Source organism: Venturia canescens, chromosome 9, assembly GCF_019457755.1.
Source record: "Venturia canescens isolate UGA chromosome 9, ASM1945775v1, whole genome shotgun sequence".
NCBI lineage: Eukaryota > Metazoa > Arthropoda > Insecta > Hymenoptera > Ichneumonidae > Venturia > Venturia canescens.
The window spans coordinates 18,958,183-18,983,537 of record NC_057429.1 but is presented as its reverse complement, the minus strand read 5'-3'; the positions used below and the strand labels follow the sequence as shown (position 1 = coordinate 18,983,537).

General features: G+C 43.6%; 4 protein-coding genes across 15 annotated transcripts in view; 1 reads left to right on the top strand and 3 right to left on the bottom strand.

Annotated features, from left to right (window-relative positions):
- Positions 1-256: 256 nt before the first annotated feature.
- Positions 257-7,086, bottom strand: LOC122415753 (uncharacterized). The gene is made up of 2 exons (XM_043428194.1): positions 2,387-7,086; positions 257-1,634 (listed from the first exon to the last, which is right to left on the bottom strand). The coding sequence occupies exons 1-2, from the start codon at positions 2,517-2,519 to the stop codon at positions 856-858; spliced, it is 912 nt and encodes a 303-aa protein (XP_043284129.1). The 5' UTR covers positions 2,520-7,086; the 3' UTR covers positions 257-855.
- A 131-nt stretch (positions 7,087-7,217) lies between these two features.
- Positions 7,218-10,335, bottom strand: LOC122415757 (uncharacterized). The gene is made up of 5 exons (XM_043428198.1): positions 8,918-10,335; positions 8,574-8,715; positions 8,351-8,494; positions 7,981-8,132; positions 7,218-7,546 (listed from the first exon to the last, which is right to left on the bottom strand). The coding sequence occupies exons 1-5, from the start codon at positions 8,998-9,000 to the stop codon at positions 7,288-7,290; spliced, it is 780 nt and encodes a 259-aa protein (XP_043284133.1). The 5' UTR covers positions 9,001-10,335; the 3' UTR covers positions 7,218-7,287.
- Positions 10,336-10,463: 128 nt separating this feature from the next.
- The window catches only part of LOC122415749 (uncharacterized), a 19,398-nt gene continuing 4,506 nt past the window's right edge, over positions 10,464-25,355 (bottom strand). The window contains exons 1-12 of one of the 9 annotated variants that reach the window (XM_043428184.1): positions 20,127-20,252; positions 16,066-16,174; positions 15,848-15,982; positions 14,902-14,969; positions 13,340-13,419; positions 12,979-13,164; positions 12,276-12,448; positions 12,046-12,178; positions 11,672-11,966; positions 11,337-11,491; positions 10,978-11,185; positions 10,464-10,809 (exon numbers count right to left, since the gene is read on the bottom strand). In XM_043428184.1, the coding sequence (XP_043284119.1) occupies positions 10,795-10,809; positions 10,978-11,185; positions 11,337-11,491; positions 11,672-11,966; positions 12,046-12,178; positions 12,276-12,448; positions 12,979-13,164; positions 13,340-13,419; positions 14,902-14,969; positions 15,848-15,982; positions 16,066-16,081 (1,464 nt within the window). In that variant the 5' untranslated portion in view covers positions 16,082-16,174; positions 20,127-20,252 and the 3' untranslated portion in view covers positions 10,464-10,794. Of the gene's footprint in view, positions 10,810-10,977; positions 11,226-11,336; positions 11,492-11,671; positions 11,967-12,045; positions 12,179-12,275; positions 12,449-12,978; positions 13,165-13,339; positions 13,420-14,901; positions 14,970-15,275; positions 15,462-15,785; positions 15,983-16,065; positions 16,414-16,440; positions 16,532-19,581; positions 20,077-20,126; positions 20,253-25,355 lie in introns of those variants that run through there. The other 8 variants (XM_043428183.1, XM_043428185.1, XM_043428186.1 and 5 more) reach the window with 8 other exon arrangements.
- The window catches only part of Lpin (phosphatidate phosphatase LPIN), a 26,967-nt gene continuing 22,021 nt past the window's right edge, over positions 20,410-25,355 (top strand). For 3 of the 4 annotated variants that reach the window (XM_043428162.1, XM_043428159.1, XM_043428161.1), the window contains exon 1: positions 20,422-20,637. The gene's annotated coding sequence lies outside the window, so the exon portion shown is untranslated. Of the gene's footprint in view, positions 20,638-25,355 lie in introns of all 4 variants that reach the window. The other variant, XM_043428160.1, reaches the window with a different exon arrangement.

The following is a 25,355-nucleotide window of genomic DNA, read 5'->3' as shown; positions in this document are numbered from 1 at the left end:
CGAATTGGTAATCGAAGCCAAAATAAACTCGGCCCAGCCAGCAGGCTAATCGTGAGCTAACAGAAACGGCTTTGGGCCCCCGACCTGAGCCCCTGGACGTCGGATATTACGAGGACAAACTCGAGCGAACTTGCCTCCGAGGACGCGACGTGCGTCGCATTGTTCAGACTCACGACGTAGTACGTTCGATATGAAGATCGAGCGTGGAACACGCTTCGGCGAGGGTACGATATTCTTTTAATAAAAACCCCGAGAGTTAAAACTCCGAAGATAATTTGCTGGAAAATATATATTTTCATGTACATTGGTAATATTTTTTCGCTGTCGCGGCTCTCCACGGTTATTTTTTCTCGTTTAAATGCAAACTTGCCGAGAGTCCTCACATTGGAATAAACGACGGAAGATCGCTTCCATCATTACTTTCGTTTTACTTATTTTATCCTCGGATATCACAACTTCGCTCTCCTCTTTAAGCGTACACACTGCGGTGGAACGTGGTCCACGAAGCCCTCGTGATTACAGGGTCGTAAGACTCAAAGTATTAAGACTAAGGAGAGCGGAGATTAAACCTGGATTCGTTGCATTATCGTCTCATGAGTTTTGGGATCGCGTGCTCGGAATAGGTAAATCGATCGTGCACGAGCATCTGACCCTTACAAATAAATGTTTGTACATTATCTCGATGAAAATGACTCGGATATTTAGTAGACTTGTTACGAAGATACGAACGATTGCATAGTTAACGTGTGCGTGGATTCGAGAGCTCGTGAATCGTCCGTAATCCGGTCGACGGGACGTTTATTCACGCGGAGCAAACAGCGCGATCATGCTCTCCGGATCGATCGGCGGAGGCTCCTAACTGAAGTAATTATCGTCGGTGGCACGTTCGGGGGAGCGATTCTGGAGGATTGAATTGGCCGCAATTGCACCTGCCCCTCGCGTCTGTGGCTTTGTGTCTTGTTGACTATCAGCGGGATCGTGAGCCCTCGCGCTCTGCTGGCCGAGCGCCGTGAGCTCGGAGAGTATCAACTCCTGGATTTTCAGTCTGACGTACATTTGTCGTTCGAGGGGTAAACTCCTCATCGGGCTCCTGACGCTCATTAGGAAGTGATAAGTGTCGTCGTCTTCGTCGCTGCTGACTCTCCTCGAAGCGCCTTGGGCATGACGCTTGCGCTCAACTCCTTGATGATAGTCTATCGATTCGAGCCCACCGTCCATCAAAAATCTCTTCCTGCTGATTTTCCCTCGCCTCTGGGAGGGCGCGTCCGCTGGGTTCATCACGTCCTCGCTCGTCATCAAGGAAGTGCAGGAGCCGCCGTCGTCCACGTCGTCGAAGTGGGCCTCTTCGTCGCCCTCGACGATGTCGATCTGAGGCTCGATCTGCGTCTCGTCCAAAGAGGTTTGGTACCTGCCGACCCCGTTCTGGGCATGTCCGCCGCAGCCACCGATCACTCGCGAGTTCATTTGGTCGCGTAGAAACTGCAGGCTCTTGAACCATACCCATTTGGACTCGTGGTCCGGCACATTTGGGGGCGAACCATTGCCCTCGTAAGGCGGCTTGCCGCGGTACGTTTTCTTCAACTCGTTACGAAAATTGTCACGCAAATGCTTCCACTTGGATTTAGCCACGTCGCCTGAAACACGGAAATACGACGTTGGCCTGTTGTTCAAGTTCGCACGCGCTATTTAAACTTTCCTAAATGCACGGATGCCGAGGATCAGTGTCGAACGGGATCTGCGAAGAGCAATTACGAAAATCCAGAAACAGAGGTGCTTCGATGCCCTTTTAAAGCCGACAAAACTCCCTCGAAACGTTAAAAAGCGTATTTGATGTACCGATCCGCCAAAAATAAAAATCGCCTCGATCCCGTGCTAATTTACATTCCTACGAGAGTTACTCGATCGTTTTCAAATCTTTGAACCCGCCCGCCCCCGAACTCTTAAGCCCGAGCATCAAACCGAATCTGCAATCCCAGTCCGACGATTCTGGAGCTTGTAGTCTTGTAGCCGGGTGCGCAAAAGTTTTTACATCGAACAGCCACGGGTCCGGATTTCTTTGGGACGTGAATATGGATGAGGCCCGAGCGCCTACGTTCAATTGAGATATCGAACGTGTGCTGAGAGAAGAGCCCTTGGAAACGGGAGGTATTGAGGTCAAGGGAAGCAGCCCTTGTGCCAGGGACGGAGCGCGATGTCTAAAGGGGTGTTACGAGGATAAACAAGGGAGAAGGGCTCGCCTGGTCGTGTAAGCGGTTCGCAGGCCGGAGTTCCTTTCCGCAGGAGCCTCGGATCGAACACGTGGTGCGCGGTGGTTGTCGAAGTAGGAGCACGGAATACTCGTATCCCGGTGACACCCAACGGGGAATAAATAGCGAAACATACTCACTGGATACGTCACAAGCTTTGGCAATTTCGCCCCACAGCCTCAGTATGACGTCTCTGTTATGGTAATGCGTGTTCTTTTGGTCCCAGATGGCAGGCCTTGCCTGGACCTCGGTGATCAGTCTTTGGAGATCCATAATCGTGGACGGGCGTCGAGCGGGATGGAAGTTTGTTGTTTCTCCGCGGGCTTTGGTGCGTCGGAGCTTCGACGTTTTCGCATCCGTCCTCAGGCTCGGCGTCGTGGCGCACGTTGAGCGCCGCGCTCGACCGGAGGTTTCGTCTCGCGTCGTTACCGTTCGTCACACGGCCTGAAGCCACGCCGCGCGTCTTTTCGCCCTCGAGTCCACGAGCCGAGTATAAGTTTGAGACGAAAAGTGAGAATTTCGAAGCAAAACGCAAGGAAGAGGAAAGATAAACGGGCAGCGAGAGAACGCGCGGTTCGAGACGTCGCCGCTGTGTGCTCGGCTGCCTCGACGCTGCTCGCCGAGACCGGGGCTTTGTACTGCTGTCCTCGGCCGTGCGTTGCGTGCACGGAGGAGGCGTACCGACGCCGAGCCGAGCCGAGCGTAGTCCCCGTGAGCGCCTTCCGTCTCATCGCCATGTGAGACTTCTCTCTCTCTCTCCACCCTTCATCTCTCTCGCTCCCTCTCTCTCTCTCCGGACGCACGAGTGTGCGTGCGTCCGTGAGTGCCAGTGCCGCGCGCATTCCCGCGCGCGCGATCTGCCGAGTCAAAGCCGCGCGACTCGGCGCTCTCTCCGGCTCCCGCTCGCCTTCCTCTCGCTCGCTGCTAGCGCGCGTACACGATCTTCCCTTCCTGTATTCCTTGCCGCGGGAGCCTTCCGCACACGCTGTGCCAGCGTGTGCGTGCTGCGCGTGTATCCATCAGCGGCGGCAGCTCGCATACCCACCACCACTTCTGCGAATGTATAAGCGTGCTGCGAACATTCCGAGCTCGTGAGTCGCCACGGCGTCCTCTCGTGTGTGTGTGTGTGTGTGTGTGTGTGTGTGTGACCACGTCAATCTCTCCTCTGCGTTAACGCTCCTTCGTATATGCGCGACCGTTGAGCTTGTGTGCGACGCGAATGTGCTACAGCCTCGATCTACGACGTCATTCATGGAACACGAGGCAGTAAGGATCGCTCAGGGAGTTGCTTAATTTTCATGAATTCACTTACGGTTTATTAAAAGCTCACGATTTTTCAGCAGCTCGATAACTTGCGTTCAACTCCCATATCGAGTTCCGTCTGGAAACTGGGAACGAATCGTTGCGGCTTATCCGGCTGCGGCTTGAATTACAATTTTTTTGGGAAATTCGTTCGCTGCAGTCATGAAAAATAGTGGAAACGCCATCTGCATATTTAGTACGAATCGAGCTCATTTTCTGCTGACCTTTGACATCGCTTCGCGGGGGGGGGGGGGGGATAATTCTCCATTTTCTATTGGGCAGGTAGATTTTTGTGGGTGCTTTTTTAAGGGTGTGTACCGTTTTAGGAACGAATTCGTAGGACTTTATTTTTGTGACTGATTTCGTTGCTCCGTGATTTTCTGTCCCTGAGCGCATTTTGCTCGTGTGGGTAATTAGTTCGCGAGAGCATTTGGCGAGACGAGAAAGTCCAACGTCTGCGTACCAGGGCACGCTCCTCTCGGCTCAGCCCGGCCCGGCTCGGCGCCCCTCGGCCGGACTCGGCTCTTCCTTTTGTCACCCTGGGGATCCTCTTCTCTCGCTCTCACTTCTCCCCGGCATCCTTCTTACTCGAGCGCAGTTAGCGCGCGCGCGCGCGCGCAAGAGCCCGGCCTCGGGACTTTCCTCCCTCGCCCCTCTGCAAAGAACACGACTGTGCACACCGGCCCGCCACCAAAACGTCTTTGTAGCATGTTCTACAGCTCGTAGAGCCAATGAGTTTGGCCCTTTGCTCCGCGAGCTCGAACGCAGCTGGCGTTAGTCACGAAAAACGTGCCGTTATGAATATCGATGTTGAACGCTCTGGTGCATCGTCTTGGTCGCAAAGAATCAGCTTCGGGGGTGTCCGGCCTGAGATTGAGAAAGCGGAGAAACCGATTGGACGAAAAATGCTCGATTCCTCGACCCTCAAACCGAAATGTGAGAAAAATATTTCCGGAACCGTCCCTGTTTCGACGTTCTACCCTCAGCGTCGCTCGCCTCGCGGACTGAGCGCCGCTGACAAAGCGTTCCGAGCTCAGTCACAACGAAAATCTTGCCAGCCTGCATCTGAGCTGGCTCCGCGCTCCAAGCAGGCCCATACGATTCAAAAGCGTGCTAATTTTTTATCGAATCCACCCGGAGGCAGAGATACAGCCTTAATTCGGAGCAGAGAACAAAGCTGCGGGCTCCGCGACTCTCGATCCAGCTCGTGTCGCATCGGTGCGGTCAACGGATGCGCAAGAGTCCCGCTGTCGCACTAACACTTTCTGCCAGTCGAAAGGACGCATCGCGCAGCAAGCTTGGGACGCGATCCGAGCCGGAAAGCCCACTTCTCATTCTACACTGCGAGTGTCCGTACACGCAGTAGTTTCGAGGGAACAGCTGCCCCTGTACAAACCCGGAGGAGCCCACCTTGCCTTGGCAACGCACACGAGCCCGAGACTCACACATTAATGAGCTCACTAACACTTTCGTACGTTTTACGAGCGGGTTGAAGCTTCTCGCTCGATACGCCTCGGCCCTCCTCGCCCGAACCCGACGTTGCTTCAACTCCATCCTCCATAACGACATCAACTCACTCCCCCCCCCGACTTTCTCTGCCGCTCTCCGCTTCTTTCTGCCTCTTCAACCCCCGTTCCCTTGCCCGCTCTCTTCTGCCTCTTTGTGCAAGTACTGCTGTTAGCAGCTTTCGCATACTCGCTACTATGTCGCCTGGCGTTGCTCACAAAGTTCGGCTCGCCCAGCGAGACCCGCTCCGGAGACTTTCCTCTCTCCGCGAATGAGAATTTCCGTCGGCGCGCGTAACCCATCGTAGCAATGATCTGTCAGCTTCACTTCCGAAATGCAAAAAATGTTTTCCTCGAGCAATTTTCCCTCGATGTTCCTTCGAGAAAAACGAGTCTTCCGGATCACCGATTATTGGGAAAAACTGGCCTGGCGAAGATCGACGATTTGGTCAAAGCGTTCCGGCGGAGTCGTCGAGACTAATTGGCGACACCGAAGAAGCAAGCGGGGCCAAACTCCAATCCGGAAGCTGCAACGTTGCTTCCCGGATCTGGCCTGCAACTTGTAGGGGAATGCGAGCCCATAAGGTGCGTCGGAATAGTAACAATGGACGAGAAATTCTCTCGATTATCTTACGGCACTGGTTTAATTGAGGAATCTCAGGGATTTGGTTAATCCGTTGTGTAGATTGTGCATCGGTTGCCAGATCGAAGCAGAAACGTTGCTATGGACACACGCACACACTCGACACGCTTTGCACTTGCTGTTTGGATTACGTCAGACATGCTGTAGCATAATCGGATTCCCATGGCCGGGGCAGCACTCGCGGGGGGGAACGAGAGCATCGAATGCGTTCGGATACACTCGAATCTCAAGCTCAAACTCATCGCTATGTCCATCCGATTGTAGGCGCACTGCCTAATTGGATTAGCATTAAAATGGGAAAATTCATGGGAAGCAGCGTCAAGTTTCTCGATCGTTGAACACCCAAATGTGCTTACTGTTGGTATTGGACCTTAAAAATTGAAATCTCCCGAAAAGTGTGGAAAAAATGATTGAATAGAACAGCCAAAGGGTTTTTCTATTCTCGGTAAATTGTGTCCTGAATTTGACCTTGAAAATTTGGAAAATAAATGTCGAAAAGATCCTCTCATCGATTGAAAATGAATCTCGATTAATTCGAGTGGATTTTTATGCACGATTCGAATCGTTTCTAATTCCAAGGAGGCCCGAGATAATCGACTCGTCGTTATCTTAATTGGGGACAATTATCCTAAAATAATTAGCTTCTAATCACTGAAGCATGGAAATCCTAGCAGGGCCTTTGATCAACCGTAATTTCTTCATCGTTATCACACTATTTGGGGATTTTCAAGAGTTCACCTTGAACCGTGTGTTTACACAAAGTCTCGTGGTGCTCCTCGATCATTACTTACACCCAAAATCCTCTCGAATACCCCCTCGAAACTTTGGAGACAATTTCGCTGGAGGCCTGCGCCTGCGGCCCCGCAATACAGCTTGCGGCAAAGCACACGACGAAGCTGCGCTCACGGGGCGCGACGAGTCGTTTATAAACACGAACGCATGAATGTCAAATTGAATTGGAAATTGGAAAATTCCGTTCGTTGAAGTGAGAGGCGAACTGAGAACAGAATCTTCGGAAAAAAAATCCAATTTTTTTGTGGTGTTGGAAGTTCTCCCCCGCCATAATATTGCTATGTTGCAACATTACTGATTCATAAGATGCATTATAAATAAAATTGGAGTCGTTTTAAGGTGATGCCTCACTTCTGCATTACTAACAAAAATGCAATATCTCGAATGAGAATCCAACAAATGTTCTTAACGATCATCGAATTGTTTTTGTTTTTATGTTCACGATGAGTACTCGAGAAATACTGAAACGTGGAAAGAATTCGTGAAGAATTTTATAGAAACGTGAGTGACGAAAATTTCTACGATTCACTTTTTCCGAATGTTTCTTTCAGACAAAATCTTCTCACGATTACAGAAACGAATGGACAACGAAGGACCACGGAAATTTTCACTCCGATCATCGTCGCGTTCATTTTTCCTCTCGCAGATCTCCGCAGTCGATAAATTTCCGATCTGTCAAGCTTTTTCGTAAACACTTGATGAGAAATTCTCGAAAACGTATAAAAAAAATGATAGCAACGCAGTTTTTATTCTCCACTGATCGGATCGTCATTCGTTCGGCTCCACGATCGACACCGAGTTACACTATTGCATTTTGATAATCAATATTGTGAGGCATGTACTCGTCGAACTCGTGACCTTTCATGACTTGCTTAACTTTGATCTGGAACGCATCCGGTATCGAGACGTTGATGTCTTTAAGCATTTTCTCTATTTCTTCTTGAGCCTTCAATTCGACGAGAATGAGTACTTCCTTCCTGAAAATTTTCGTCACAGCTTCAATGATGACGTTGATCAATTTGTCTGCGACGTGACCCTCGAGCCTCAGCTTGAAATCTCTGTGAATAAAGCGAAGAAAAAATCACAAATGAGTACTTCGTCAGTTTTTTTGCTTCAAGTTTTGAGGAAAAAACTGCTCCTCAAAGATATCACTCCTCGGTTACACCTTATCGTTCAGCTGCTCGGAAAAATGTGCGTTGTTTTCTGCTCCTTTTCATCGCCATGATTATCTCTGACTGATTATTGCATGGCCGAGAGATTACTTTAAGATTCCAATTTACAGAAACGATCTATGAACGATAAGCCACCGTTTGATGGCACAGTTTTTTCGACTCTAAATCCCCATTCGTCAAACAAATATAAAACGAGGAACGAGCAGGATGAAAATTAATTATTCGTTCCCGAGAACATTTGTCGCTTCTCTCATCCCCTTCGAAAATTCATCTAAAAAATCTTGTCGAAAAGGGACTAAAAGGAGGAAATTTTGACTCACCCAAATCCAGTGAATTTGAAAAACCTTAAACTTCCTTTGTGATTTACAAGGTCCACGTCAATGAGCATACTCGCAGAGACGTTGTGATAGCGACCGTAACAATCGCCCTTCCGACGGTACAGCATGTACTGCAGTGCGTATTCGTAACTCATCTGCGGGTAGAAAAAAGCCAACATTTTAATCGCCGATTCGACGAGAAATGCATTTATTTATCGACTATTTTCAAGCTGCACGATTCTTTAAAAATTTCTATGAGAAGCAACGAAGCTCCGAGCGTTTTTACTCGCTTTGTCGCAGCGGCAATTGTCCTCTTTCGTAACGAGGTCGGTGGACGAGATTCGAAAGCCGAAAAAAAGTATAATTTACTCACGTCCAAAGTTTCGAATCCGATATTCAGATACAGAGCCCCTTTGACGTCGGTCCATTGCCAAATGATGTCGCCCGTGCGGTAAATCGTCGACACCTCTTGCAAGTAGCCGTGATGCATTTCCATTTTTGTCTTCAAAAAGCCCGGCTGAGCGAAAAAATAAAAATCCATATTTGTAATTGTTCGTGATTTTGACAACGCGAAATTATGCATCGTCGGAACTTACCAAGGGGGAAAGAGGTATTTCGACGTCTGGAATTTCCATGGGATCGTAACCATTCATCGTTATGAATTTTCGAATTTTAGGCAAAAAATTGTCAAACGTCGAACTTAAGTTCATTTCCTGCACGATTATAGGAGCGTCATCCCTGAATGAGAGCGAAACATGAACGACCAAAGTTTTATTTCGTCTATTTGTTCTTCGTCGAGTTTTATAATTCGACAATAAACTTTTTATCATTTTTCTCGAAATCTTTTTACTGCGTTTCAAATGAATTTCGTTGGTTTTATAAATATTTATGATTCGAGGAAATCGGTACGTGCTAAGTGTCAAAAAAATAATCGACGTACTTGACGTTGATGCCCACCTCGTCGCTGGCGACCGCAAGCCCGAAAAGGGCCAACAGCAAAAGGCTTTTTCGCAGCGAAATCATGACGAAACGATGAACGTTTTGTTTTCTAAGTGATTATAAAAAATTTAACAGTGCACTTCCAGGCTCGCGATCGATCTTCCAATCGAGGGATCGATCTGACGAAGATTTATCGGTCAGCCGAATTTTATACCCTCCGAGCCTGTGTTTCGTATCTTTGTTTCCATTGTAATCAGCCTTATCTGCAGCAGCCACTCGAAATTTTTAGCCTTTGATTGTGAGTTAAGAATTGAAACTTTGGGATTGAGAATTTAAGAATTTTCAGGTGTTCGATTACTCAATTTATCGTTCGATCTAATGAAGAATCTTTTCGTTTGAGCATCTCGCATTTTGCCTCGAAAACGTGCTAACAAATACGCGATTGCGCGATAAGATTATCTCGGAGACTTTCATTGGCGCGTTTTCCATGCTTTTTTTAGTGAGGCTCGATAAGCCGAGGGCAGGAATTTCGTTTCTTCAAATAGCAGATTAATTAAAAATTGCTTCGTCGCTTTCCCTCGATAAACTGTCGAATTTCACTTCCTCGTGGGAAAAAGCTTCGCCAGGAAGTTTTCAGAAGCTTGTATTTCCATCACCCGAATCTAAGTGAATCTCTGGAAACGATCGTACCGAAGATTCTGTAGAGAAATCAGAATTAACAGACTCGATCGACGGGATCAGCTGCTGACAGATTTTGCCTGATTTCGACAGTGTCGTCGAGGCGATTATAAGATCTCATCGAACCCAGATACTGGAACGGACGTCGAGCTTCGTCGTGGAATCGCCACCTCGTATTGACTCTCGATTCAGACGATCGATAACGCTGCTGAAATTCTTTCCTCGCGTCTTGTGTTTCGTAATTTGCAATAATTTGAGGCGCTTGGTGTAATTGGAAAGATTTCGAGTTGCATTTATCTCCAATTTGGTTGAAATTTTATCGGATTTAATGACGTCGATAAGAATCTTTGTTTTTAATGGTTTTGAAAATGAAAATTCCCGATTTTTGGGAATGTGAAATTCGAATTTTGGGACGCAGTCCGATTGCAGCACGAGTTTACACAGCCGGCCGAAGTCTCAAACGTTTCTGGCTTGTCGGAGGTCAGTGAACGTTGCATCGAGAGCGAAATGTGGGCCTCATGAAAGCGAGCAACGAAAGTGAGAGTGCTCAGCCAGGGGTTTTCGCGTCGAAGCTTCTGCTCTCAGAGATTTCACTTTCCCTGCTCCGAGCAGAGCAGGCCCCGCGAGAAAACGAGGTTTTCAATCCGTGCTCTCACTTTCACTGTGTCGCGGTCTGACCCGCTGACCCGAGGCCTCGTTTCGACGTCCCCGAGACCCAGCTTTCACTTACATTTTTGGGTCAGTCTCCTTCCACTCGATGTAGGTCACGAAAGTCTGCCCCGTATCCATACACCTATGCGCTAACTCTGCTCTCGGTTTCGTTCGAGTTTCATTGCAGTAGTGGATTCAACAGGGGCTGAGTAGCCTTCGAAGGTGAAATTTCCTTGATCTCGATCGCTCATTCAATTTCTGCTTACAGTTTCAATAATGCGAATTTTAAATCTCGCAACTTTTCTGTCAGAACTTCGGTCGAGGGAAAACTTGGTTTTCCATTTTCCAGGCTCCCTGGGGCGGGAAATCTATTCAACTATTGATTACTTTTTCATTTATTTGCACAAGAACGCGAATTGTGCTTTTCGGTTTTGATGACACGAAGCGCAATCCGTGACGTCGCACTCGGCCGCTGGACAGATTTTCCCTTTTTTGACGTAACCTCCTTTGGGGCGATCAATCGACATTCGGGGATGACTCTTCGCAAGCTTAGGCCGGACCACCCTGTCGTGGTGAATCAATAAAAAGTGAGTTTGAAATTAACGATCATTTCGTTGAAATAAAGTTTTTTCAATTGAAATAAATGTTTTTTCAATGGTCGCAGATCGAAGGGCTCATTGACGACGAGCAAGACGAAAATTTGGACTGAGAATTTTTCGAAATATTGCTTACTCCTTCCCACGTAGGCTCCCTGACTATTACAGCGTCCCAGTAAGCGAAGGGGTCGCCAAATTCGTCGAGGACTTCGTTCAAACATCTATTCAACGTTTCTTCGAGCATTGGTATTCCTTTGGAGCGTAACAGTCCATCGACCCAAGCACCGATGCAAGGTTCCAGCCAATCGAAATCACCAAGGTTCGTGATTTCTTCATCAGCTTTGCTAAATTCGACGAATGATCAATTATTTTCGTCAGGGTTTTCTGTACAATCGAAATAAATAGGAAAAATGCTTTTAACTGTGATGGAAAGTGAATAAACATTTCGATGCTTTTGAATCGGAGCCAGAGATAAAAAAACGCAATCGTTCGTACTCAATACTCAAGAAGCGAAATCTGCCCTTTTCCTTCGAAGCCTCATTCCGGTTGATATTTATTCTCACGAATAATTGACTCCACTTGAGGTCCTGCTTGATTTTTCCTGTAACGCTGCCAGCAGGTGATTCCATCGAATATTCGTCGTAGGTTAACTGGAACACAGATTTTCCAGGCAAATATAAAACGATCGTTTCCATTCCTCGCGACACGACAAAAATTAAGAGTTCGAAGAAAGTTTAACGTCTCGTACATTGAAATACGTTCCACGATGGAATTTCTGAACTTTGTTCATTAAATTTCGAACTCATAAAAAATCCCAGAATAGTACGAACCTCCAAATCTGTCAAGCGAACCATAGAGACGATTTCAAACTCATCTTGACCCCTCGCATGAGGGATGGCACCCCGACCAATTGGTTCAACTTTTATGAGCGGTCCTAAGCGACCAAATTTCGCCCTGAGCCTGCCGGACTTTTCTTCCCCGTTTGTATCATGGGCGACCGTGAATTCGGCATCGGGCATTGTTACGGCTCCATCCTGCGTTTCAGCTTCCAATTTAACTCGGAGCCTCGTCATAATTTCGTCCAAAACACTGCCCGTTCTAATTCGTAAAGCTCTCTCGTAGCATCTGCGATGGAACGGACACAGAAATTAGGACCACCGTGAAACAAGATTTACGGGACAAAAGAAAAAATACAAATATTCACAGTAAATTCAGTTGCTTCAAAGTCGTTTCCCAATTTATCAAGTCCCCGAAGTTTCGCAACCTGTCACACAGCTTACTGTAGAGAACCGGGCTTACGTTGGACCACAATTGCTTCGCCACTTTTTCTCCACTTACTGACGAGATAGAGAAAAAAAAACACGAAATTAAGCATCTTATTGAAAACTTGATGAGTCTGTGGACCATTTTTCCATAATGATTCAATCGTCGCACCAGTTTTATTCGATTCGAGTTTATCGACTGTCGCGTCATCCACGTCAGGATAAAACCTCACTTTCGGCACTTCTGCTTGTTGAAAATCGACGGCCGCGTTGAACGCAGATAACGTCATTAGGTTCGTGTCAAAACAAACAATTCCTGAAGCCGTGGCACCTCCATAATTCAATCTGTAACAATCAGCATTGAAGTACGAAACATTAAAAATAGAAAAAATAATCAGTTCGATCATCGAACGTTTCCACGATCGATAAATGTCAAGTGCCAAGCACTCCCCGTTTCAACATTTTTTCTAATCAATATCTACGTAAGTGTCCAAAAACAAGTATTCGAGAATCGAGGTCTTTTCCTGATGTTTTCAAGTTGAACAACAAACGATTGTCAAGCAAAAAATCTCCTCAATGTCCCAGGAAACTGGGCAGTCAAAAATTTAGCAGAGTCGCGAGTTCTGATCTCTCACTACGACAATGACGCAATCTTCATGACACGCTCCTAGTCGAGCTTCCATAAGATCGAATTTATTAATAAACCACCTGAAAATTGATCTTTCAAGATGGCTGGAGCTTCCAGAGTCGCGAAAATTGAGCTCCCCGAAATCATTCGGGGCTCTTGATTCGATTATTTTTGCACTCGAAATAACATAATTGAGTAATCAAATTCATAATGAATCACTGTGCTCTTGATTCATGAATAGACTCACTTGAACTCTCCCCTCATATGCACGGGCTTAACTTCAGGATTTGTGGGCACGATGTCGTAGTAACCGTCGATCCTTGGGATCCTAACGTGGCATTTAACGTCCGCTGACAATGCGTTTAAATCTCCAATTTTTGCTTCCACTACTTCGTAGTTCAGTCCCGAAAGTATTTGCACGTCCGAGAGAGCCCTGTAAGCACAGAAATTCGCGTGATATCGAGAGTCACCAATTGAATCGATAAAGTTCAATATTTCAATGAGCTGCCAAGCATTTTATTTCCCTGAATTATGGGAAAAAATTATGGAAAAAAATATTAAAAGGAAATTCGAAAGCACTGAATCGTGAACTCTGCTGAACGACTCACACGTGATAATTGTCCAGGCAAACAGCAGTGTCAGGAATCACGTGCCGATCTGTATCCGGTTTGAATGGAAATTTGTCGGGCTGAAAAAAAAAACAAAATTAAAAATCTTCAGTGACGTTCACAACGAATCTGCAATTCGGTCACGAAAATATCGAGAAACTAGAATTTTACGAAGATTTTGTTGCAAAACTAGAATGTGAAGAACAAATTAGGACTCGAATTAAAAAACTGGTGACCTGCGTAATTCATGTTTTGGAACTGGGCCAAAAAATTTTGAATTTTGAGAGCTGAATCGTGATAGAAAAATTACGAAATTCGAAGAAGTAACATTTTAGATTGTAGAAAATCGCCAAAATAAACGTTCGAACGACACGATCGATATCAAGAGCAAAAATTTCTTCTGTAACGAACCTTCAAGTTTTTTTGATAAAATAAATCGTTTCGTAGCCTCCCTTTGGAGTATTTATTGTTAAAAATTCTATCTCGTGGATCGCATCTTAAGATATTTGAGTGTTCGATTAACGTGAAAATTTATCAACTCAAATCTTGATCGAATGATTTTTCTACGTCGTATTTCGCTCCTAAAATGCGTGTACAGATTTAAAGTAGATTTTTTAATCGACTATTCGCTCATTGCGAATAAATTTTTATTGCAAAAAGTGGTCAATTTAACGAGCCTAGAGATTAACAAGCTTTTTTCTTTCGAGGGATCCGAGTTGTTAAAAAAACTTTGAAACTGCATTCTCGTAGTTTTGTCCATCTGGAAACTTGGTGCTGAGCAACGAGGTTTTTCTCTTTCAGACCATTTGACAAACGAAACTGCGTGCGTGAGATATAAAACTCGAGGGCAAAGTGCGATGAAAAGGGCATTCATTTTCTTTGGATCTCGCAACGTCCGAAACTTCTTAAGAAGCTTCGAAGATAATTGCCTCGAATAAAAAGAGCGAGTCTTTATACTGAAAATGAAAGCTCGGCTGAAACGAAATGGGCCAAGTCGTTCTTCGTGTACGCTGGTTTAAATTTTACGAGATTATATTTGCGTACGTTGCACTTTTATTCTGAATGAGCTCACTCGAGGGATTGCCAATTCACGAAATTACTTTCATGCTCGTAGCCAAAAGCGTCCGACTTTCTATCGATGCGATTCACATTCAATATTTCGATCCCATCTTACATTTTAATGGGAATTTCAACTCGCTTATTTCACTTGGAAACTCGTCCGAACCTCGCGCGAAAGAATGCTTCAAAAGCACCCTCCCTGGGATGTTATTCGAAGGGAAAGTTGCGAGGGTCTAAGAGACCCCGGACGATTCACCGGATTCACTTCTCCGAGGAGTTGACAACATTCCGGGGGCCTGCCCTCCGACCCGTTGAACTTGGTTCCTCCAAAGTTTATTTCTAATTCAGTTTTGTCTTTTGACAAAACTGCAGTTTTGACAAATTTGAGAGATTGCTCTCGATAAAAACACGTTTTTCAACAAATTTCGATCTCCCATGGCTTCACAGTGCAAACAGGAAACTGCAAGAATTCGTGGTCACCCACGACGAGTGCTTGGACACACCTGCATTATGAGCTCCAGTATTTGCTTCCGTAACTCATCGAACTCTGGATACAACTCGAACCTTTGCTCTGAAAATAAAATCGTCATTAGGACCATAATCTCCGACTCTCTACTCGATGAAAACGTTGATTTTTGTGACTGAAAAAGATTGCTCCCTGCCGCTATTTCGGCAGAAAATAAAAATCAATTTCTGCATTATCGACCGTCAGAATGAACGCGCTCTGCAGAAAAAGGAGTCGGCGAGAGATCTTGAAGTTCGAAGGAATAAAAATATTCAAATTTCCTACTGAGTTGACTATTGTTGAAAGAAAAACGACCATTTTGCTCATCGGTTAGCAAACAAGAAAAATGGGATTTCACTTTTCTTTTAATACCAGCAATAATTTTGTCCGTATCGACGAAAAGAGTTCCCTTCTGTCAACCTTCGATTCGAATGCCCTTTTTTCCTAATATCGGTCGCTGGTAACAGTATTTCGATGTGTTTTTTATCCCAATCTGTATTTTAACGATACTTAAGGAGTTTCGGTACAGGCGATACAATGTTGCCATGCTAAACCATGCTAAAAACATAAAAAATTTCAAAAAGTTTAGAATTTTATAAAATTTGGTGAACATATTCTTTAGTGCCAAATTTGACAATACAAATTTTTAAAGATTTTTCTTCTACACAGTTATCGAGTAATTGATCACTAAAGTTTACGTGTATAAGCATAGCGTTTCCATATATATAGGTATACATTCCGGGCATAAGAAATCTGCTTTAATGCGTAATTACTCGATAACTAAGTAGAAGAAAATTTTGAAAAAATTTGTGTTTTCGCACTTGATGTTGAAGAACATTATCACCAAATTTGATCAATTTCTTAATATTTTGACTTTTGTACCGAAACTCCTTAACTGCCGGCCATGGAATTGTATTTCGTGATGTTCCGCAGTTTCACTGTACCACGTTCCTCAACGTCACCAGACGAGGGTTCGTTCCCATCGTTTGCGTCACTCGACATTGCACTTCTCATATAACCTCCAACGAGAGTTCTTCGACGTCTGTTGACCGTGTCACGTCCAAGAATCAGAAGTCTCCCTGGAGCAAAACATTGATTAGAATAAAATCGTAGAGAACATAATCGATAACGAAAAATGTGCAAATCAATCAACTGCTTTTACCTGCGATCAATCGCATTGTTTTTTTATGCGACGCACTTCGCGGCACACTGCGATTCACCGTCGCAGAGAACTGATGCTAGTCAGCAAGTGGCCAATGAACAAGGAATTCCTGCAATGTAATTCGAATGGTTTCAGTGCAACAAGGATTCGTTACAATTCTCTCTAATAATTAATCGAAGACACGAGAGACTCGAAAAAATTGATCGGAAGACCGAGCGTTACTGTCGAATCATGAAAAAAAGTCTGGAAGTGTTCTACGCCAATTTCGAAAGGATTTTCGAAAAATTGGACGAAATGCGACTTTTTTGCAGCATTTTCGAATCTTTCAGTATTTGATCAACGACATCGTTAATCTTGGTCATTCGTTTTCTCTACTTCAATTTTTCTCATTCGGAAACGACCGGAAACGTTTTCAAGCTATTCGCAGAGGAGAGCTCTCGGGGTACAGCATCGACAGTAGGGACTGCGAGTGTCGGTCAGAAGCGCCACTTTTTTAGGGAACTAATCGCGATCGTTTTTGGCAAAACGAAGCTGAATGTTCTGTTACATAAAACTTGTCGTGTCTTGGACCATTTGGCATTCGATTTTGTTTCGATGCGAGTTTCGAAGATTACATAATCGAACGAAACAGACTTTCACGTCAATTGGCAATGAATTTGCGTTGTGAAACAATCTGGCATTTACTTCGAACCCACTGTTTTTATTGAAACTTTCGAAATTGTTGGGTTTTTATAAAACAGTTAAAATCGAAAAATAAATGATGGAGAGAAATTTGAAAAAAAAATACAAATTCAAAATGCTTTCGGACGAAACGTCAAAGCGAATTGGTGGTTTTCGTGAGTTTTAGAAAACAACATAATGAGCACTATGCCACGAAAACAATCGTTTCGAGACTCTTGCCACATTCATGTGCGTTTTGATTCGTAACAGCGATGCCAAAAACATGTTGATGCGGAATGCGCTTGTTTTTCTACTGAAAATTTCATCGTTATCGCACTCACAGTACAACCGACGCGTAGAAGCGATTGTCAACGATCAATCTTTTACAAACACTCGGAACTTTTTTTTTTCTTCTCTCATTTCAATTCGAGTTCCATATCCCGATGTGCTCTATCTCGAGTACGTGCTTTTTTTATCTTTGCGGCTAGCGGAGTTGTTTGGTACTTTTCGTGCCTGTCGGCTGTTTCAATTCTTTAGAAAATCCATTTTTTTCTCGTTTTTTCCAGCGAGTAAACTTCGCTATTACCTTCGAACGATAATTCGGCTCAAACCTCGATAAATGATCTCTAGAATATTCAATTTTCTGCGCCCTGTTTTTGTTGTCAAAAAATAAGGAAACGTTGAAAAACGAGGCTGCAAATTCGGTTCGTCGCTACAAACGATGCTGATTGATTCACAAAACGTTTGCCAGCGTTCTCAATCGCTCGGGATTGTTCGATCGATTAATTTGCGAGCAAACTCGTTCACAGAAATTCGTCAACGCGAATTTCGACGAAATACAAAAATAAGAATTTTTGAGAGAAAGTTAAGACGATCGGACTCACTTTTGGCAGCGAATAAATCGTTCGCGCATCATTAGAGAGGAGCCAAAGTGATCGGCGTGTCCGGCTCATCTCGCACGAGTGTGTCACGTGTCGAACGAATGTGTGCGCGCACACGGCGATTTCCTGCTGCTCCCACCACCTCGACTCATGCCGCATTGCCAGGCTCACAGAATCGCAAAATGCGACGTAGACTCAGCCCAAGACAAAGCGAGATGGTTGGGGAAGGAGCTAGTGAAAAACACTCTTGTTTTGATATCGTTGCCCTTGAAAGACCGGTTAACCATTCAACAAAAAACAAACGACGTGCCTCGAATGAACCAATGGAAAAACGGCTCAAAGTGGGCGCGTTAGAGACGAGCCCACGAAGCGAAGAGAGGGAACCAATTGAATACGAGATCGGAATAACGAGTCCACATGTTTACGCTTTTTTACATCGCTTTATTACGTGCCCATAAATTCGCGTTCGAGCGACGCTTTATCAGAGGTTATTGGCTGTTGCGGAGTTACGAAATTCACGTAATTCCTTCACCAGGTTACGTCAGATGGTAAACGAGGGTTTTATAATTGTGAATGGAAAGATTTCGTGGGACGCCTGAACGAGGAAACTGAAATTTTGAAACGGTGCAATTTCAGCTTTAGAATCGTTCCGAAACAATGACGGAATCGTCGAGCAGCTTAATTAAGGTAACTCCTGTACTGCATGCTAGTCAAATGAGTGCTAAATTGTCAAAACGCTTTTAGACCAGGTTCAACGTACCGATTAAACTTATTGTTAGTACATATGTATTCGAGCATATTTTATTAACGTGAAAAAATATTTAAACTGATAGTTTTGCAAAACTATCAACTGATTTTATTGCACCAAGTCTCATTTTGTTCCTCAACCGATCCTCTACGAATTCACCAAGTAGATTTTCCTTTGAACTCATTCCTTCAGAAATTATGAATGAAAAAGTTTTTTCACTTGATGAACAAAATTAGCTGCAACAGTGAAACGATCAAGTTAAAAAAACAATTACATGGTGGATTTATGGAGGACCAGTTGACGAACAAAATGAGACTCGTTGCAATAAAATGGATGAAAAAACGCAGCTAATTATCTGAAAAATACCTGTGAAAATGTGTCAGCGTGAAAATTTGCATTTATCAGTTGATGGTTTTGTAAAACTAGGGTTTTTAATATTTTTACATCTTAATAAGATATGCTGTAATACAAATCCACTAACAATAGATTTAATCAGTACGTTAAACTTGGTCTAAAAGGGTTTTGAAAATTTAGCACTCATTTGACTAGCATGCAGTACAGGAGCTACCTTAAAACGCTTTTTTCTGTATTCCAAAATATGAAATTATTCGAATAATTATGGTTGTGTGTTAAGTTTTTTAGAACGGAAAGTTGAGCGCGAATAATGAGCAGCGTGCGGTTGAAAGCACGCGAAAAATTCGTTGGAAATAATAATCGGTCTGTGGCGTTTCCATCTGGTGGGAAACTGGCGAGCCTGCTTTTGGACCAATGAGAAAAGACCGCGCGATGATCGCGCGATCGGCCAAGTGAAAGCGCCGCGACCCTCTTTCTGACAGTTACAACGTTCCGAGACTTTTTCCTCGGTTTTTATACTCTGGGACAGCTGATGCTGAGTAACATCGCGGGAACCGGGAAGGAGGCTTCCGAGACAAAGGCAATTGGTCTTTTGGCATTTATGCCATGAAAAGTTCGCGAGACAATTGTTTTTATCGTTAATTATCGTGAAAATACGACTGCCGTTGATGTTTATCGCCGTTTTCGAGCTTGTGGATTTTTCGTGTCCACTCAATCGACTTTAGTTTCTTTATCTCAAGATTTTTCGATAAAAACCAATAATTATTGATTTTTAAGACAAGAAACACGAGGCTCGATATGGAATAAGATAAAAGAGACAGGACAAACGGAAATTTCGTAAACTCGTTTTTTTACGATTCGATTTTTACTTACGATTTTTTATCTCCCTAAACGACTGTGGCTACTGACATTGAGACTCGAATTGTGGAATAAATTATCGCTACGATTCCGTTTACGCCATGAAAACGTCTCATGTTTGTTGATTAACCGTCCTTCCCAAAAATCGTACGGTAGTGTTTCACGTCTTTTCGTAGAATAACACCACGCTATCTACACAAAATTCTATTCGATGTCGAAACGAAATCTTCACAGTTTCACATCGATTTTTATTGTCGCCGCTATGATTATTCATTTTTTTCCAATTCGTTATTCAGAATCGTCTTTCTTCGAAATCTCTCGAAACACACTGTATAGTTTTGTTCTTGCAATGATTCTGCATAATTTTCCGCTGGATGAAGAATAGATCATTTCTGTATCCCGAGTGGAACACTTTTTCGAGTGCCGAAAACGTTTGAGTCACGAAATATCCGAAGGTTACGGGAGGAGGATCGATGTCACGCGTTTCTTCGGCTACAAATGAGGTCGCCGACCAAATTTATCGTTTTGTCTTTATTTCCCCCTTCCAATTATTTGTTTACCGTGACGTCTTGTTTTTTCGCTTGTTCTCCTCGAGGGCTCGACCGCTGGTACGATTCTTGTCGACCAATCACAAGCATTTATTGCCGAAAACACGCGACTATATATTTATTATTATTACTACACATGAGTCACGGTGTTTCGAACTACGTTCTTACGATCGTGCATGCTCGAAAGAGAAAGATGAAATAGAGTGAGCACGCGATATGTTTCCGGCAACGCGGGTCGCTAGCTTCGCCGGACGAAACGCGAACTAACGCGGTTTTTGGCCTCTACGAACGCGGCGAACTCTACGAACTTCAGTACAAGTGTAACGCTCTTTGAGAGAGCACGTGTTTATTTTGAACTTCCAACAAACAATAACAGTTTTCATCAAACGTACGTGACAATAATTATTACGGATTTATTGAAATATTGTTTTAATACTATTAACAAATTGACGAATCGTACGGTGAAGTTTCGTTCGTGACCAGTCGGTTCACTAATTTTGCAACGATTGGCAACGAAATTTAGGTACGTTTTTAAGAATAATGTTCGACGAATTTTTGTTCATTAAAAAAAATGTACTTTTTCCAATGCTCAACAACTTAAAATAATCTTCAGGATTTTCGGTTAACTTCAATTAATTATAAACTACCGAGTGATCATTCTACTAGTGGATTAAAAATGAAAAAAAAAAATAGAAAATCGACATGATGCGAACATTTTTTACGCGTTTTCTCATCCTGTTGCATGAAATTTGAGTGACATTGACAGTGGCTCGCCAACGGATTGTTTTTTTGACATGTACGTTGTTGTCACCGCAACGTCTGAATTCTTATACCCCGACACGAAAAACAATCGCTTCAGTTTCAAAATACTGACAAAATTTATTGATTATGTTTCACATTTTATTTGCTCCCACTGCTTCAATTATATTTCCATCCCTTTTTCATAGGTCAGAAAATATTTCGGCCTGTAAACAATAAGCGTGGGAAAATTTTTCACGTGTCAAATTAAATCGTACAGTAAGTTGCTCAACTGCAACGAAGGAAACGTATTTAGAACGATGTAACATTTTTTCCAGGCAGTGAAATAGCGGGAGAACGTTTTATCATCACTCATTTTCGGTACGATTTACGAGGGCATAGTTACGAAATCAATCCATAAATAGGTTTCATTTATGGCGAGTGTAATTTCACAGTATTTTAGCGAAATTAATGAAAAAATTATACTTGACGATCCTGAATTCGAGGAAATAGATTTGAAAGTCGAAGGCCAAGCACAAATCGTAAATACTGTTTTTAGCCATCGAACAAACTTATAATTATATCGCTATGGTCGACTGAACGCATCGAATATATATATATATAATAAATATACTTCTATGCGTGAGATTGGCGTTCTCCTCAACGTTCGGCCCTGCTTAATATCACTCGCATAAACATTTGGGTTTTGCTTAGTTTAAGGAAGTTGAGGCATTAGAATGAAAATGCTGTCATCGCTTTTAATCCGAGTGCATCTTATAAAGTGAAGTGTAAAAAAAATCAGTTAAATTTTCAGACAGTTTAGGAGCGTCGTTGCTGTGAAAAATCAATAACAATTTGAGCCAAATAACATGTAATCTTATGGAAGTCAAGACACATTCACTGATATCTCCGTTAAAAATGATGCTAAAAATATGAAATTTTTTGGGCAACATGAACGAGGCTTGCTGAATAATGTCAATTTTTTTCAGATTTATTAGGAGATTTGCTGAGATTATATTAATAATAATCTGTTTCCCGTGCAGTTTTTTGAGGCTAGGATCGTCACCGTTCGTGTTTTCGACTGAGCTTTCACCAGTGTTTTGTCTTTTTTTCCCCAACTTTTCTTTGAAGTGTATGCAACATTGCCAAACTGTAAACTGGCCTAACTTTCGAAAGGTACAGGTCATAACTTTTGGATAAAAAAAATGACTGTACAGCCTCAACTTCCTTAAACTCGAGCAACGAAGAGTCAGTGCGTACAGGGTGTGCCATAACAAACCGTACGAAATGTGAGTTTGTTTTCTCGACCGAAACCCCAGTGAAAAAGTCTAAAAGGTTTTTTTATGAGCTTCTGTCCAAACGAGTAAGTAATTTTATCGCGGTTGGAGACGAAAAGATCTTTCATCGTTTCTACTGCCGAACCTGTTGGAAATAGAGCAAAAGTCTACAGAACCAATGTTGGGGAGGACGAAATTTCCTACAAAAAAGATCCCCGCAGCTATTTTCTACCTCCATTAGTTGAGGCCTGAAAACAAGTCAAAGGAGCACCTGATTCCACGAGGAAATCTCAGGTCACTTTCAATCTGTTCTCAGGGCCAAAGTACTGAAGATACGGAATTGCGGCCGGGGAACTTTTTGTAGGAAATTCGATCGGCCACAAGATTGGTCCTATGAGTTTTCGCTCTATCTCGAGCCGTTTCAACGGTACGGGCAATGAAAGGACTTTTATTTTCCAAAAATTAAGATTAATCACTCATTTGGAGAAAAATTTATAGAAAAACACTGGCAGGCTTGTCCATTCGGGAGTTGAGACCAAATCGAAGTTCGCATTCATGAGAAAAGTCGCCGAACGACTCGTACAGCGCGTATACGTCAACTTTTAGATTCTTTGTCTCAAGCACCGAGCAACGGAAGCATCAAAACGCGTTCACTCGACGTTCCAAGACGCTCCTGCGTACACCAATTGCCTTTTTTCCCTCGCTTATTTAATTTCGCAATTATTATGTCCATCGTACTCGATGCTCTATTCTCACTCAATTTCCGGCACGCGAAGACTGCTCGGAGAAATTGCCATTTTACTTATGTTAATATTATTCCTCTGAGCCACTTCTGCCTCTGTGCTCGCATTATTCGAACACGGGCATATACAGGGAAGCCTCAAAGTCACGCCAAGCTTCCCTGGGGCTGATGGACCGTCAAATTCCGAAGCGAAAAGTCTTTTAACATTTTTTTCTTCGCCGTACGGTTCGTGAGATATCAAGGAATTACGGACAGCCAATCCGACGCGGCGCCCCACTCCGTGCCGCTTCTCTAGTCCGCGCAGGATTGGCTGTCGCTCGTTCGTTCGATAACCCGTGAAGGGGCCATCGGAGAGAAAACTTTTTAAGGACTTTTCTCTTCAGAATTTCATGCTCTACTCGCCCCCCGCGTTCTGCCTCTGATTTTTCGGACACTCGTTACAAGCAGTTTTTTTCTTCACGCTAATTTTCATATGAATTATTCAGTCCCCACGAATGTCGTCCCCGAGCATTCTCGTGGTCGTTTCACTCGCATTTCTTCGAGAACAATGTGCATTACTTTTATCTCGCGTGACCAAGTGCTGAATTCACAATCGATGTTCGACTCGTTTCCCTCTCGTGCACGAGAGAGCCACGACGTCAGACGAAAAGTGAATTCGGCACGTTCACAGTCTCTTCGTCTGTGCATCGACTATCCTTGCGTCCAAAACTCTCTCGTATTTTCTCTTCTCCGCTTTTTTCTTGTTTCACGAAAAAAAGACGAAAACTGCGAAAAAACAAATTAATGTCCTTTAGGGAAACTCGCGTTAAGGTTGTTCAATAGCGAAACCCGGTTTCTTACGGAAATTAAAAAAAAAAAACATGTCGCGCTGCAAGTTAAGGTTCTATGCTTTCTCTACCTGAACGCATGGTAATCGTCAAACAAAGAATGTGTATCGAAATAACTCGAGAACGGTTCTTACGATTTTTATTTCAAAAAACACAGTATTAGACTATCTTCCGAAGAAAATTAAAAAAAAAAAAAAACTCCTACTCTCTAGTTTTTGAGAAAAAAATGATTGTAATAAAAATCGTGTGAGAATTTGAGTGGAAGAATTTCAAGGGGTACGCAAAAGAAAAAATATCAAAATTCCAAAATCACGAGGAATTATGAAACTTTGTTATGAACTATGAAGGGGGCTGCACCCTATTTTTTATACGGCACTCAGCTGGCGAACTACCTTAAGGGGCTTCTGAGGCACTGTTCCGTAACTCCGACACGAAAACGTCGGGAGAGTGATGCTAAAATAGTTCGCTCAGACATCTCTCGGAGATTTTGGGACAGTGCTAGGTCCATGGCCAACTCAAAAATCATGATCACCTGGAAAAAGGCCAAGGACGCTCACAAATCACCGAGTTGAGAAGCCAAAAGATTTCTTTTTTTTTAATGTTTTTAGCGCGTTAATTTGGCTCATTTAAAAGCAGAATTCCAGCATTTTTTTACCTTGAAGTATCGCACAGACGATCAGTTAACATTGCACGTAAATCGAGATGCGAAAATCCGAATCCAGCCAGCCCCGAAATTCGCTTTTATTCACCTTGCTAAACCCCCAAAGTTGAACCATAAAGAACGAGAAATTCTGGACGTCTTTTTCGTGCGCGAGATAATTGTGAGAAGATTTTTCGACACGGGCATTACGTTATTCGATTCAGGAAGTTTTTTCGTAACCTGTGACAACAATACTTTCGATAAAAGAATCGATGAATCATCGCTTATCTCGTGAGCCCACGAAAACATGCTCGCAGTTTATTTCACCCTCAGAAAGCTTTATTGATCTAATTGTTTCGTATACTCTGTAAATATGGAATGGGAAGAATGTCAAAATGGGGATTTTTAATGAAAAAATCGAAAATATCCACAATTTCGATCTCTCGAGGTTCTCGATCTCTTGAGGTTTTTGTAATTTTCGAAAAACAACCAAAGTTTTCTGCTCAGCATAGAGACGAACAAAATATCCATAGAAATTATAATGCAAAGGAAAATTTACAGTTTTTCTTGTGTATTGCAAGTCGAATTGACTGATGGAAAAAAGCTCCAAGTCGACGATTCCAGTGAACACTTCCGTCCAGTTTTGCTTAATAAACTCGCTGTTACGAATCTTTCGGTTGAAACGCTTTCCCGAAATTCACGCGGTGGAAAACCTGAATGAGACTCCCGACTCGTAAAATGTGATGAAAGGTACGATGCCACGGTTCTGAATCACTCGGGAAAATCGTGAAGTTTCAGGAGCTCGAAGCTCCTCGTGGGTGACGTCAGCGGCGTGGTTCATGTCGCGCGGTGAAATGCAGCGAATTGAGATGATGCTCTCCCCTTAATGCTGACGCCATACGCGTATGACTGCAGAATTAAGAAATGCAGCACCGAAATAGAACTCAGGAAGAGTCTTGTAACCCGCTAATTAAATTAACGTTCCAACCTCGCACGATTATCCACCCGCGATATCGA

Coding starts and splice junctions, on each gene's coding strand:
- LOC122415757 (XM_043428198.1), bottom strand. CDS start 9,000: ATGATTTCGCTGCGAAAAAGCCTTTTGCTGTTGGCCCTTTTCGGGCTT. Junction 8,495..8,573: donor AAATACCTCTTTCCCCCTTG/GTAAGTTCCGAC, acceptor TTTTTCGCTCAG/CCGGGCTTTTTGAAGACAAA. Junction 7,547..7,980: donor TTCAAATTCACTGGATTTGG/GTGAGTCAAAAT, acceptor CTTTATTCACAG/AGATTTCAAGCTGAGGCTCG.
- LOC122415753 (XM_043428194.1), bottom strand. CDS start 2,519: ATGGATCTCCAAAGACTGATCACCGAGGTCCAGGCAAGGCCTGCCATC. Junction 1,635..2,386: donor CAAAGCTTGTGACGTATCCA/GTGAGTATGTTT, acceptor TCCGTGTTTCAG/GCGACGTGGCTAAATCCAAG.